The 15096-nt window shown below is 43.0% G+C and overlaps 1 protein-coding gene across 1 annotated transcript in view; it reads right to left on the bottom strand.

Moving 5' to 3' along the window:
- PSMD14 (proteasome 26S subunit, non-ATPase 14) overlaps positions 1 to 12389 on the bottom strand; it is a 68726-nt gene extending 56337 nt beyond the window's left edge. Inside the window, exons 1-3 of the mRNA XM_077319916.1 lie at positions 12194 to 12389; positions 5868 to 5920; positions 1228 to 1280 (exon numbers count right to left, since the gene is read on the bottom strand). Coding sequence (XP_077176031.1) covers positions 1228 to 1275 — 48 coding nt within the window. The 5' untranslated portion in view covers positions 1276 to 1280; positions 5868 to 5920; positions 12194 to 12389. The remainder of the gene's footprint in view (positions 1 to 1227; positions 1281 to 5867; positions 5921 to 12193) is intronic.
- Positions 12390 to 15096: the final 2707 nt, after the last annotated feature.

The raw sequence follows: 15096 nt of genomic DNA on the forward strand, positions 1-15096 counted from the left end.
CCAAGGGAGCCTACCTGAAACTAAAATAGTATGGGCTAGGACCAATTTATCCTAAGTGCTTATTTATAAACAATATAGATTTTTAAAGGGAAGGGGCATAACACAGGGCCTGTAAGGCAGAGTTGTTCCACTAGGCCTGTGGTCGTGGCCCATAGAATTAGCCTCCCTGTGTAGATATGCACACGGAATGAAGTGTAAATAGATACTTCAAATAAGAGCAAGCTAACCTTCCTTGAGCCCTTTATTCCTACACTCACACACCCTCTGATGGAACAGAATGCCCCATGCTGCTTAATAGTGTTTTATCAATTTTTGCTAATCTTAACTTAATTTTAACGAAATTGTACTAATTGAAATGCTATCAATGTATTTTCTTGATGTAAACTGCCCTGAGCCCCTGGGATAAATTAGATACATAAATATTGGGGAAGATTCAATCCCAAAGAAGGATGGGGTATTACAAGGAAGGCGATTTTAATGCAGAGAAGTTGCTATTTATTTATTTAGATTTTCATACCGCCCTTCCCTACGGCTCTGGGTGGTTTACATAAAACATTTTAGAACATTTACAGAGAAACTATACTGCTCCTTTAAACAAAAAACACCACAAGAGGTTGAAATGCTAAAGACGTGGTTTTTTAAGAATTAATTGTGGCTGATAGCTTCCCGTCTTCTTACAGTCTGCTTGCATGGTCATCACCACGGCACTGAACAAACCTCGTGACACATTCAAACAAACGGCACCGTATGAATGAGGATTTGGAACTGCCATCAGTGACTAACCCACAAAGGTTTTATTTATAACAGATTCTCTGTACTTTTCTCTGCACGGCAGATCACATTTTGCCAATACGTCTGGCTCCAAACATGAAGCCATGTGACTCTGGTTTTCCATCTTCATAGGTGAAGCAGTACGTAGTTCTATTATCTTTCAGTGAAGGTCTGTGTAATTTGACAATGCCACTGAAAAGGTGGGATCTCGTTTCCAGGAGTTAATTCCACAACACGCTGACAGCATGGGGTTACAATGGGATACAGTTCTCTGCTGCAACAAACATGGCCACCATTCTAGAATTCATATGCATTAACGTACAACCAAAATATATAGTGGTATTCTCTCTTTTGGAGTTAATATATTTCAGATCTGAAATTACGGGATGATGACGCCAAGATCTTTCTTATTAAAGGGACTCGGGCAACCATAACATCAACAAACCGAATACTTACCTGCCCCAGACCAGGCATGCCTCCACCAAGTCGAAGAAGTCTATCCATGGTTTCTAGAAAAACAAAAAGAAAACATACCTAGACTTGGATGAGTTTACTACGTTGTTCTCCGTATAATTCACCTTCAGTCACTCAGTATGTCAAAAATATTGGTAGTAATTACAACACAACATCAGACTTCCTGTTAATTAACACCACATATTAATTCAAGAAGCTGTCTTCCATGCTAATTAACAACCTTACTTTAGATGCATAGGTTTTGGGTTATCCCCAGTTTTGAAAAAGACAAGTATTTCTTGTTATAATATTGGGGGGGAGGGGAGTTTGCAACCATTTCTTCCCCTGCTCCCCACCACTTACCTTGGGTAGAAACATCTGCATACCAAAGTAGAGAAAACTCACCGTTAAGAGTTTTCTTTAATTTGTCTTGAGTACATCAATATAAAAATAATTCAAAAGTGAAGATTCTTAACATCCTCATTAGTAAGTTCTGTGCTAATTAACTTACAGCTTGTCAGTTATCATCAAAACTGCATGTGAAAGACGCCGAACAGATTATAGATTTCTGAATTAGCATCAAAAGCTTTTTTTTAATGAACTCATTACACCAAAAGCACACTGTAAAGTAAACATTAAATGCCTTTAGTTAAAGTACTAAGAGCTATCCCGTCAAGTTCCTACATATCAAACCGTGTTAAATATGGAATGTTGGAGAAAGGCTAAGCGTTTACACTGTGACATTTGTTATATTGCTTTAACATTAACATTTTGAGGAATGACATGTCACTACGGGTTCTTTAAATTCAGAATATCTTAGCTAGAAGCATACCTCCATAAATGATGGTCTAAACTGCTGTTTAACTTTTCAAAGCTGGGCTCTCCAAAATCAAGCCCCAGAATGCCAAGACTTTAAAAAAGCATAATCTCTCTTACTCTGCACTGAATATCAACAGAAAGCATCCATGGATGTTTGAGTTCTCTGGAAGAGGCCTGCATGTGTACATGTTACTTCAGGACAGAAATTTGTCTTTTTGATACATCATGGAAAAGCCTTGAGATTTGTCCATGCTTCATATCCCATGCTGAAAACATTTTACAAGGCTATTTTGCAATTCTCCATGGAGAAAATTCTAGAGAATTTTCCATGCACACTTTTCCATCCCACATCACTGATTCAGGGATGCTCAACTCATAGGACTTCTTCAAGGACACTCCACATTGCAATGGGACCCAAGGAGGAAACCTTGGTTTTGTGCTCGCTCGCTCTCTCTCTCTGTTTTTTCCTAAGGGATCTTATTTAAATTTTTAAATTATTTGATTTTAATACCTCCCAGCAAGCTGTCTCAGGATGATGTACAACATTATGTGTGGAAATACATAATGAAAATAGGATAAAAATTAAATTTAAAATTAGCTTTTAAAAATATCAGCAGCAACAACCCACATATAGAGTATCTACCGATGTTCTCCCAGAGGCCAGGCTATGATCTGGGGCTTCTTACATAGGTAAGTAAATAAGTATATGGCTAGATAAGTGAGGCCTGGTAGATGTTAACTTTGGCCCCAACCAAAGGCTTGGTGGAAGAGCTTTGTCTCACAGACCTTGTGGAACTGTGCCAGTTCCAACAGGGCCCGGATATGTTCCAGGGGCATATTCCACCAGACAGGGGCCAGTGACCACCATCTATAAAATGCTCAAGAAAAATAACATGAAAGCACCTTTTAGGATAATCTTCTGACCCCCCCCCCCCCGCCCCCTCAGCATTTTCCCTCTGCTCAGATTGTTTACAACTTTACGTTGTTCAACAACTTTAGAGTTAGGGAAACAAAGGAACATCCCCATGTATACACAAAGCTCCTCCCATCACTGCTGCTCCATTTTGACTATATTGGCATGAAAGTTTCAGATTATATAAAGTTGCTCCACAAGCCTATCAACATCTAGATGTCATTTATTTGAAATTACTATATTGAAGATATAATGAGAGAAACGTCTTGGTAACTGGCCACGCAGAAGACAGAGTCAAGCAGGAATACTAAGGAACCTGTCGGCCCCTATATTTCATATAGGGTGGCACTTTTCGCTCTGGCTGCCAGGAAGATCCGAGCCAAAGCATTTTTACAGAAGTCTCCACCTTGATAAACCACTTTTTATTCTTATTGTAATTCAGTCGCCCATGCTTACAATTTTATGAATGCAATATTGGAGAAATATTGTTTTATTCATATTTGTTCCATATTGTTTTAATTATGCTTTGTAATGGCCTTTGGCTACATACAATAAATGTTATCATATCATATCGTACTAAGGAACCACCATACAGTAGACTAAATTATGCTCTTTTCATGCTGTCAACTTAGGATCAGCTAGCATGTAGCCGGTGATGCTTAAGGCTGTCATGTGAGATGTGAATCCTGAAATCAGAGATACTTTTGCAGCATGTGATCAACAAACTCAGCGATGACCAAGTTTGATGGGGAGGGCTCCATTGAAGCAGTCATGGGCACACAGCTTTTTCATGCAAACGAGGCTTATATATCGGGGCTAAGACTCCATGCTATTGACTATCACATCAAAAAACATCTTTTGACAAAATCTCAGGAACTGACAAAGTAAACTGTTCTGCTCCTGCCTACCCTACTGGCCTGACAGAATCAATTAAGATACATGCCCAGGCAATGCAGTTATTGAAGGTATATATATATTTTCAATAAGTTGGAACAATTATCAACAAAAACAGATTACGTTCTTTGATAGCCAACTGGTCAAATCTTTCTACTTCAGGCAATGCAGAGGCAGCTTTCTCGACTGCATTATGCCTGTGCGTCCCTATTCATAGCATGTCCCACTATTTAACGACACTACTTGAGTTTGAATACTATGGCCACTTTTGGTTTATGCAGCAGAAACTCCTCTGACCTAAAAGCGGTGGCAGTGCTCTCTCCCTCCCCCCTTAAGTTGATGTTAAAGGTAAGGTAAAGGTATCCCCTGTGCAAGCACCGGGTCATGTCTGACCCTTGGGGTGATGCCCTCTAGCGTTTTCATGGCAGACTCAATACCGGTTGGTTTGCCAGTGCCTTCCCCAGTCATTACCGTTTACCCCCCCAGCAAGCTGGGTACTCATTTTACTGACCTCGGAAGGATGGAAGGCTGAGTCAACCTTGAGCCGGCTGCTGGGATTGAACTCCCAGCCTCATGGGCAGACAGCTTCAGACAGCATTTCTGCTGCCTTACCACTCTGTGCCACAAGATGATATTAGGGGTTGATCAAATTGGATTGAGATTTTCCGTCGGGTCTTTCTGACATCTTGCTGGTTTTTATGTAGAGCTTGTTTTATTGTTATGGGGTTTTAATGAGTTGTAACCTGCTGCAAGCCCTCGGGGAGCATAGGGAAACAAATTGAACAAACAAACAAATAAATAGAAGCAATAAAGCTTTTCCAGCTGCAGAGGACAGCTTCGGCCAATTCCCCTTTCCTTCTGCAGCCTTTCAAACTGCCTCTGCCGCCACACGTTCCCTCCACGTTTACAGAACTAAAGCAGCGCAGTTTTGGGAAGCAAAGACGGCTGCCACGTGAGGGTGGAAGGCAGGGAAGTTGCCTTGTGCTAGCATGACTCCACTCACATCGCTCTATTTATTTTTATTTATTAATTGGACTTACTGCCCACCACTCCCAGTGAACCAGCTCATGGTGGGTTACAAAAAGGTTCCAATACAAATCGAACAGTAAAACTCCATTAGACACAATAATGTAATCTAATAAGAACAAGGAAGTAAAAATAACCCCCTTCTACAGCGGTGCACTCTAGGCCCAAGCCATGATTTTCTCAGTCAGCCAGTTTGGTGTCGTGGTTAGGAGTGTGGACTTCTAATATGGTGAGCCAGGTTTGATTTCCCTCTCCACCTCCACAGGCAGCCAGTTGGGTGAATTTGGGCTCGCCACAGCACTGAGAAACCTGTTCTGACTAAACAGTGATATCAGGGCTCTCTCAGCCTCACCCACCCCACAGGGTGTCTGTTGAGGGGAGAAGAAAAGGAAATTGATTGTAAGCTGCTTTGAGACTCCTTCGGGTAGAGAAAAGCAGCATATAAGAACCAACTCTTCTTCTATTATACACACAGCCTCAAGATCACCAATTAAAGCTCACTATACCGCTTCAGTGATAGACTGGCATTTGTCCTTCTACACTTACAAAAATTAAGTTTATGACTAATTGGAAACCTCTTATGGACTTCCTGGAAGAAAGAGAAACAGTGACTAGATGGCTTGCGGCTTTAGAAATTAAAGAAAGCAAATGTATCAACTTTAATTTTAAGTAGTAAGATTGGTATAAATTGATAAATCTGATGTATAGAGTATAATCTATAATCTGGTTGGCTAGAGGGTCAAAAAATTGTAACTGTTGTTGCTACTGTTGTATCCTTTCTACTTTTAAAAATTTGTATAAAAATCACTAATGATAGATATTTAAAGCATAACATAGGCACAATTTTGACTTATTAACAGGTACGTATCTAGTCGCACAGCTATTGGGATAAACTGAGCAACAGAATGACATTTCCAGACAATGTAAGCAATACGGCGCCCAGGAATCAAAGAAAATGACTTGAATCATTCGATTCCTAATTTTTACTCACCTACACAGTTCTAGTCAGGATTCCCGAGTCTTGACGTCAAAGGAGCTTTATTCCTATGAACACAGAAAGAAACAAGACTATGAGAACAGATCCTAAACTTGGTCAATTGCAAGTCATACCCAGGACACCATGGACACACCTTTGCTGAATTTCAGACAGGTCAACACTGCCTATAACAAAAGGACACTGGGTGAATAGTCATAGGATTTAAACAGCAAAAGGCTGCATGAAAAGGTTCTAGCTCTTACCAGGGAGCACCGCAGAACAAAAACGAGGATACGGTGCCTTTACCAGATGGCATCAGGAGGCAGAGGCACTGGGCTGTCAGCCGCAGAATTGTGCAAGCATACACAGACACCGGATGAATATCAGAAGCCAACAACAAGGAAGGTGATGATGCAACTTGACTGCTGAATGCCTAGACCCTGTTCTGGCCGAGACTCCGGTGGCTCCACCACCATTCAGTAAGGCACACAATCCTCTCCTCCCTTCAGCAGCACCCAGGGGCAGGAGATTAAACTCTCCTAGTAATGTAATGTGTTATACGCTACTGCAGTGGAGGCTTACTTATTCCTTCACTTCAAGGGGATACAGGAGAATAAACCGTTTGTTGAAGAGGGGAAAAAGGGATAAAGTCCTTACTGGCTCAGATATATAAAAATTCTGGATTCGCTATTTGACCAGAAAGACCCTTGCAACTCCCCTCACATTCTACATATGACCATCGTAACTGCGAAAAGACCTTTAAAAGACCTTCAAAGCACTATAAGATTTGGGACCAACATACCATGTACTCTTATGAACCTGACCAACCAATAGGGTCATCTTTGGAGGCTCTGCTTCAGGTATTTTTGGGTACTCCCACCTTCTGGGATTATGCAGCAGAAACAAGGGAGAAGGCCTTCTCAGTCATGGCTCCTGAGCTCTGAAACTATCTCCCCAAGGAGATCAGTTTATTCCTTTCTGTTGCTGTCTTCCACTAGTGAATAAGAAGTTTGTTTTGTTTGGTATTCCCTCAGCAATCCTTCCTTCCTGACCAATGTTTTAATTGTAGTTTTTAAGTTTTGGAACATAGTTCAACTCTGTTTTTAATTTACTGTAATGATGTGCTTTTATTTTAATGGTTTTAAAATGTGATTTCAGCATCTATGTTTTATATTGGCAGTTACCTTGAAAGCTCTTGTGAGAACCAAAATGTGAAGTATACCTTTAGTAAATAAACATACTAATTTGGTGCAACATGAGAAAAAAAAATCTTTAAATACTATGGTTTGCATTCTTCCTAGATTTCTATAGGTGCAAAGAAGGGGCAATTTTCACTGATCCCCTTCTTCCAGTGGGAATGTTTTGATTCCCCTCCAAACTATTCCTGAGGGTCCCCCATTTCTCAGGAGCAACACTGGGGGAAGGGAGTGTTTGGAGCTGCCAGCAGGAAGGTGAAATAGCAAGAATCCTCCCTCTGGAAATCTAGGTGGGATAACATGAAAAAGATCAGATAATGTTAAATCTATTTATATGCTCAATCTGGTTCCAGTTACTGGCTGCATTAACGTTAACATACTAAGGCTAACACAAAATAGGGATGTGCATGGAAAACAAATTCAGTACAGTTTAGACTGGGCAGGAAACTATTTAGTTATACCCAAATAAATTTGAGATCCAAGGCATTTAAGGGGAACTAGAAGTTCATTTAAATGCCTGGGAACCTGTCAAACAGCTGATTGCACTGAGAAACATTTCTTCTCAGAGGGATCAGCTGTATGCTCAGCTGGTGGGATGGTGGTTCAAACTGCCCAACAGCCAGCTGATCCGGGAGAGGCTTTTCTCCCTAGATTGGCTTGGGCTGTACTGGGGGGTGGGGAGTCAAATCACCACCACCCTGCATAGCCCACAGCCAGTGCCTTCCCTGCTGTAAGGATGGAATGGCTCCAAGCCATTCCAGGGGTCTCTTTCACTCCCCTCTCTATGGAGGGACTGATGGCCACTTAAACTGAAGAGCTGATTGATGAGGTGGTCAGGCTGTTCAGTTTAAACTGCTGGCAGGCATTCAGGACTCCCTTTCATCCCCCTCCTCCGCAAAGGGAGGGAAAAGAAAAGGAGCCATTCTAGCATTCTCTTTCTCTACCCTTTAAATGTCCCCACCACAGACCCCTCTGCAGCCATGGAGTGCGGGTTCTCCACAGCTTCAGAGGGGCTTGTGGAGAAAAAAATTAAACACTGCAACAAGCATCTGAGCCTCAACCTTAGTTGTTTTGTAGGCTCTTTCCCACCCCCACCCCTCCCCATGTTGCAAAGCTGGCTCTGCACAGCCTGGGAAGGGTCTAGGGAAGGCATTTAAAGAGCCTGCCAAACAGCTTCGCCTCAGGACCAGCTCTTTGTCGGACCCTTTCTTGATCATCTGAATCTCTAATCGATCAAATCAAGTCTGAATCGATTCGGTTTCTCTGATTTGGCTGATTTAAACTGATGGGATGCATGATTTGGCTTGGATAAGCCCGAAGATGCTGATTCATGTATTTTCTGGCGTAGTCAAACCAAATCACCCATCCCTAACACAGAAATGTTTTAGCGAGATTTTAGTGAACCCTTTAGAGATGGCCCAGGCAGTTATGCAGGAATGATACTTCTGAGGTGAAAAAGCAGCTGCCTGAAAGAATGTTAAACCATCATTTGTGCCATTCTACTCAATCCCATGAGTACATACAATACCGCCAAGCCAGGTAACAAGAACATTACAGACAGTCTTTCTTAAAAAGGGCTTCACCACATGAATTTTAGTTCATATTCACTTTGATTGACAAGTTTCAAAGAGGTGGAGATTTTGAGGCTAAAGTGAGACAGGGGACACACAAAGTCACGCTCCTGTCCTATCTTCTGAATTCAAATTAACAGCAAGTCTGTATCAGCTCTAGGAGTCTTGGATACCAGCCTTTATTAGCTATTTACGGTGGCTAAACATTTTATGAAAGCTGAAAAATGTTTTTCACATTTTCATATGGACAAGTTTTTGCAGATGGATGCTGTTGAGGTGCCAAAAAAAATACTTAATGAACAAGTATACCAGGAGTTCTCCACGAATGCAAGAGGATATCCAATTATCATAAGCTTTCCATATGCAAATATTTATGCATAATGCAGTATTGTTTAAATAGCTTTTCCAATGCAAAATGCTCCTGAAAATTTGCTATGTTTGGATGAAACAGAGCAATGAAAACATGCTACACTTGATTTGCTAAAGCTTCAATTCATGGCTTTAGTTATATATTCTTCGGCAGGCCACAGGCTTCCTTACACACTGTTATCTTCATCACCAATCTGACCATTCTCTCTTCAGACAACCATAAGGGGCAGAGAAAAATGTGAATTTAGGAAGGACCAAAGCATCCCATGTGGCAATCAGAGACATCCCTGTATCTGAACCTGATTCTGGGCAGAAGAAGAAATCATAGCTCTTTCTCAGCTGAAATATTTTGCAGTAATGTAGGTTTTCCAGGAAAATTTTCAGATTTAAATTTAAATAATTTTAGAAAACTCAAAAGGCAGAAAATATACCATGTACAAGTTGAGACCATGTGGAATACCTGGAGTTTGTTAGTGCTTCAAAGGTCACATTTAGCCCATTTAACATGATTGATTTGTATCGCAGTAGCACCGACAACTACAGATAAACAGACTATATTTACATATGTAAGGTGGGAAATTTTCCATGGAAAAAATACATTAAGAAAATAGAGATGAGCAGAGGTGGTTGTCTTCCTCTGCTGAACCACTCCAATCTTCCTTGGTGGGCACACATCCAAGTACTGATCATGACCAGCTCTGCTTAGTTCCTTAGCTCAGATGAGCTTAAGCTAAACTGGGCTATCTGGGCTGCTCAGTCAAACATTATGCCACGTGGAAATGGGGAAAATATGTGATTTTATTATTTACTTTCATACAGTGGGACTGGCTAAGCTATAAATCTAAACACAAAAGTGGCAGGTACATCCAACTGCTCAAAACAGATAAAGAATAAGTTGGGGTAGGGTAAACCATCCCTAACATGGGCACTGCTGAACAGTGGCATACCAGACCATTCTGCTTAGCACACTAGGGCCTATTCTGCACACAATAGATAATGCACTTTCAATCCACTTTTGAAGTAGATTTTTCTGTTCCACACAGGAAAATCCAGCTGCCAAAGCACACTGAAAATGCATTATTCTATGTGCGCAGAATGGGCCCAGGACTCAGTTGCCCTCTCTGGAGAACTATACTTTTTATATCCCTGCCTCTTCTGCCTCCCAAAAAATCCCAGTTTGGTAGTACACAGGCACCATCACAATGTGGGGTGGAGTATTTTTGTTTGTTTTGTTTTTTGGCACTGAGACCAAAAGATCTGTCTGCAGGGAAACAGAATCAAAACCAAACAGCAGTAACAGATGAGATGACATGCAGAAAGATGTATATGCACAAACTACAACAGTTCACCTAAACAAGGGAACCTAATAAGGGAGTGCAGAGATGTGTTAAACAAACAACCCTAAAAGGTGTCTAAATTACTATGAGACTGCTGCCGTTGTGTTCTCCCGAATTAAAGTGCCAACAAGCCCTGTTTGAAGGAGAAACAGTACACTTAATACAAGTGAAAAGAAACACATTGGCACAAAACACTGGCCTAAGCTAAAGCTGTTGGATATTGCAGGCGTTAACAACACTTTAGTAAAAGTAATAAGATTTTCCTCTAGTAGTTGTGGCTACTATGGTCAGCAATTATTTGCCACGGCAGTTAGAATTTACAGAATTAAACATTTTATGAACCGGGGGAGGGGGTGCAGACAAGAAGATTATACTTGTTCATACCCACTGGGAGCAAATAAAGCAACAATACTATTCAGGTTATCTTGCTGTGGCAGAAATGAGCTCTAAGGCAGCAAGGGAGATTCAAACCTTCATTGAGCCCCCATACTGAGCAGTCTGATACTAAGCACAATAGGTCAAATTTAACAAACTGCACAGAGGCTGGTTACAATGATAATTTAACAGTCATAATTCACACCGGGCACTAAACCATGCAGAAATAAACATTAAACCAAGGCACAAATAGCAGTAATTCAAGCTACGGGGAAACAGTAATTCATGGACTGGGTACCATGCAAAATAGCCCATTTTATCAGTTTCCTTAACAAACTGACCTGGGGGGGGGGGGGGAACCAGAACAACAAGAAATTAAGTATATTCTGATCCTCATGTAACAGGTTACACTCTTGTTAGGCAACATTTCCAGCCTCTGCCAGCACCTGTTTTCACTCTTCTACATATCCTGCCCTTTTGGTGGAGCTTTCAAAAATGGTCAGAACCAGCTTGACCCTCAAAATTAAATCTGGTCTTAAAACAGCGGCCCCAAATCCCAGACCGGTCATATGAATGTAAGTATGCTATGGAGTTCAGGATAGCACACATCATACCCATTTTCTTACCCCCCCTACCCATCTTGGAGGTAGGTTGGCTGAAAGAGAAGTTGCCAAGCTTCCATGGCAGAACAATTTACAACTCAGACTTTTCATTTCCTAGCCCAGCTACCACATTTTACTGGTTCTCCGCAATAATTCCAGATGAACAGTTATGTTGGTCTACTATTGCGAAACAAGACAGAAGTTCAGTGGGTCTTTAAATACTAACGCTGACTCTACATGAAGCTGCCATACCCTGAATCAGACTCTTGGCCAACCAAAGTCAAAACGGAGCTATTTAAATAATGAAGCAACTTGGAAGTTAGGTACGTGGGCTCACTGATTTCATCTTGAAATTATTTTAATTACTTTGGGGGGCGGGGTTTGTAAGCATATTTTCTATTGCTAACAAAGGCGTTCTAACAAAGGAATATCAACACAATAACCCCATCACACATCCAAGGAAAGCGGGGACTTCTTTCACCCTTTTAGCGTTGCAAAGAAACGTCAAAAGAGAATGTTTGTTTCGGGGAGCGGCGTTAAAAAAAAAAAGGGAGAAACGAGCAAACGAAACTCAAGGCGAACTTTACAACGCGCAAAACTTGATGACAATGCACAAGCCGTCAGTTTTGGAAGCCCTCCTGATGCTGCCGATACAAAAACGAGCCCTAGCCCGCCCCCCGACCCCAAAAAGCAATGTGAACTGGCAACGCTTCTATCTTCGGAGAGAGCGAATCCCACCACCCCCCATCCCCCGGGTCTCTCTTCAGGCCAACATCCGGGCACTTCCACAGCCCCCCCTCCTCCTTCGAACCAAGCAAAGCCAACCCGAACCGCTCCTCTCTCCGCCCCCCCCCCGGGTCAGGATCGGCCCCTCTCACGCCTCAGGCCTACCCGTAGCGGCGGCGACTCCCAGCCTTCCTCCCTCGGGCGACTCGCCTCTTCCTCCCGCCGAGCGCTCACACCGCCGCCTTCCGCTCAACAGGGCCGCGATGAATCAGCCCAATCCATTCAAACCCGGTCCGCCGTGCCAGGCCTCCCTCGAACACTTCCGGGATCAAGGAGCGTCCCGTCCCTTCATTTCCGTCTCATCCCCGCGCGGCTTCCGGTCCCATCCGCGCTGGCACCCAATCGCTGAGGCGTACTTGGAGCCATGGCAACAGGGACGTGCCCGCCCCCCCCTGCGAAGAATCCCGCGCTTCCGTGCCCTGCGTCCGGCGCGCGCGCTATACGAACAGCGGCGTGCAAAGGCGGGGGGTTGGGCTGTGGCTGCGTGGCTCAAGAGTAACGACGGACGGTCTGATTGCAGAACCAATACAGAGAGAAAAAGACCTTTCCAATGGCAATGCAATAAGATATCAAAAAAGAAAGAAGAGTGTCCTTTTTGTACTTTTCCTTATCTTTTTATTCTGTGGGACTTCTGCCAAAATGGCATCCCGGTAATGTCCCTCAGTGACAAGTCCTGAACATTAACAATTATTGTTACAATATCAAAGAAATATCAAGCCAGCGCCCGCCAGATGGGGCGGGATGGGTAACGGATCATAGGAACCAAGGAAGTTTTCCTCCCTCCTTCCAAAAAAGCTATCTTGGTGAAGAGGTTAAGAACGGTGGCTTCTACTCTGGAAAACTGGGTTTGATTCCCCGCTCCTCCTTGGGCCAGTCTCAGTGTGCACTCTCAGCCTTATCTACCTTACAGGGTTGTCTGTCGTGGAGAGAAACAATAAAATCAGAGTCCTTCAAATTAATACTTCAAAGGGGTCAAGCAAGGCTGTGCCTTAGCCCCTGGACTTTTCAACTTCTATATAAACTAGCTTCAGTGCCTGCTCCTAAGAACAGGCCCTGAGAGGGTCCCCTCTCCTGGCCCTTGGCCAGGCAGCTTAAGGTGGCTTTAGCCCGCAGCTTGCAGCCAAATCAAGTGGGGCGGAGGATGGGCAGCTCATTAGCAGGCCTGAGACAGCTTTTTAGCAGGCAGTCAGTAGGCCCAGCCTAGCAGGCTAGGAGGCCCTCGTTAGCATGCCCTCCACCAGACCCTTTGCCCAGGGCCTCTCCTCTTACCTGCTGCTGGTTCCAGGCACTGAGGCGTCTGAAAGCAAAGAGGCTTGAGTCCAGGGATGGAGGGTGGGAGCTGCAGGGGCAGGGCCAATCAAGGCAAAGCTGGCTGCACCCTGATTGGTCCTATTCCAACTTGGACAGCTGGACACACTCCACCCCCTAGGCTGTTTCATAAATATATAGAGGAACAACAATGGATAAGGATGATTTGATCCAAGTATTTCAAGATTCAGACTTGCATCCCCCAATATTAGCTGGTTGCCCAAACCCTATACTGCTTTATGCCGATCATGTTGTTCTTCTTTCAAGAACACCCATAGGGATTAGGCGAATGCTTAAAAAACTTGCCTAACATTGCAAAAAAGAACTGCCAGAAGACCAAGGCCATGGCATTTGGCAAACGTCCAAAATCTAGAACATGGGTGCTAAATGGGCACAAAATTGAACAAGTAACCAAATTTAAATATTTAGGTGTATATATTCAAGCCTCTAGAGCAAAGAGCATCCATTATTCATATACATCAGAACTAGGGCAAAGATTAGCAAATATTGAAATTCTCCCCCCATGCCCACCAAAAAACTGAGCAGGATCCAACCCATTCTCTTCAAATCAAAGCCTTGTCTAGTACATGTGTGCATCACCAATCATGTCAATGGAAGCAGTAACTGGGTAAGCAACGCTCCATCTGGGCTTGGAACTGTGCCATCCTCAAAATGAGTAGGAAGTCTCTTGTTGAGTCAATGGATTAGGTGTGTATATCCTTTCACCTGCAAGGAGTTGCTGTATCCAGATGATTATCTCCATGAAATGCTGGAATCTTGTAACAGCATTGCCTGAGTTACAAATTGTCTGTTTAATACAGGGAAACCTTGGCTTGGTTCCCAGTCAATGAAATCCACATAGCACGGACACTAAAGGGACGGTAATTGTTATAAACTCATGCCATGCTTGTATGATTGGCAGGAACTGGTGCTATATATTCCAGATCATATAATTCTGACTAGCTGCATCCTAAACACTGCAGGCTTATTTTGTGTTTAGGGTTTTTTAAAATGCTAACAAGTCAGATTTGCTCCCTCATTTCAATAGAGTGTAGGAATTGAAATCTATTGGAGTCATAGTGAGCCTCAAGCTGTAATAATTGTTATTCCAGACTGAATACTTTGATACGGTGTCAAAAGGATGAATCCTTTGTTTGGTTCCTTTGCCAGTATGGTTTGGCACAGGCGTGGTAAGGAAGAACGCCTAAGTTTGGTTCATATTCATAACCTGCTCTTCCTTTTGAAATCTCAGAGTACCTTAGGGGAGATTTCCAGCTTGAGGGAGTGTGGTGGAGTAGTTAGTGTTGGGCTAGTGCCAGGTTCAAATCCCCATTTTGACATGAAGCTTGCTGGTGACCTTAGACCAGTCACTCTCAACCTGGCCTTCTGTGATGGACAGTTAGGGATGCTTTTGAAAGGGCAAAAAAGAAGCAGTTTGGCAATTTAACTGCTGGCCAACTGACAGAGATAGGAGTTGCTGGACTTTTGCAGGAAAAGGATTAAGAGGTCTGCTGTTCACTCCGTAGTATCTATCAATTTCCCAATTTTTTTAATGCTGAGAACCCACTGAAAAAGTATTCAGGCTTTGAGAAACCCCAGAAGTCATGTGATCCTGCAGAAGATGGTTGGAAAGCATAGCTGTGTACACACTCATCCAGAGCCCCTCCCCTTCCCACCCCTTCCAGGCACCTCATTGGTCA

The sequence above is a fragment of the Paroedura picta genome, chromosome 2, assembly GCF_049243985.1.
Source record: "Paroedura picta isolate Pp20150507F chromosome 2, Ppicta_v3.0, whole genome shotgun sequence".
NCBI classification, from domain to species: domain Eukaryota; kingdom Metazoa; phylum Chordata; class Lepidosauria; order Squamata; family Gekkonidae; genus Paroedura; species Paroedura picta.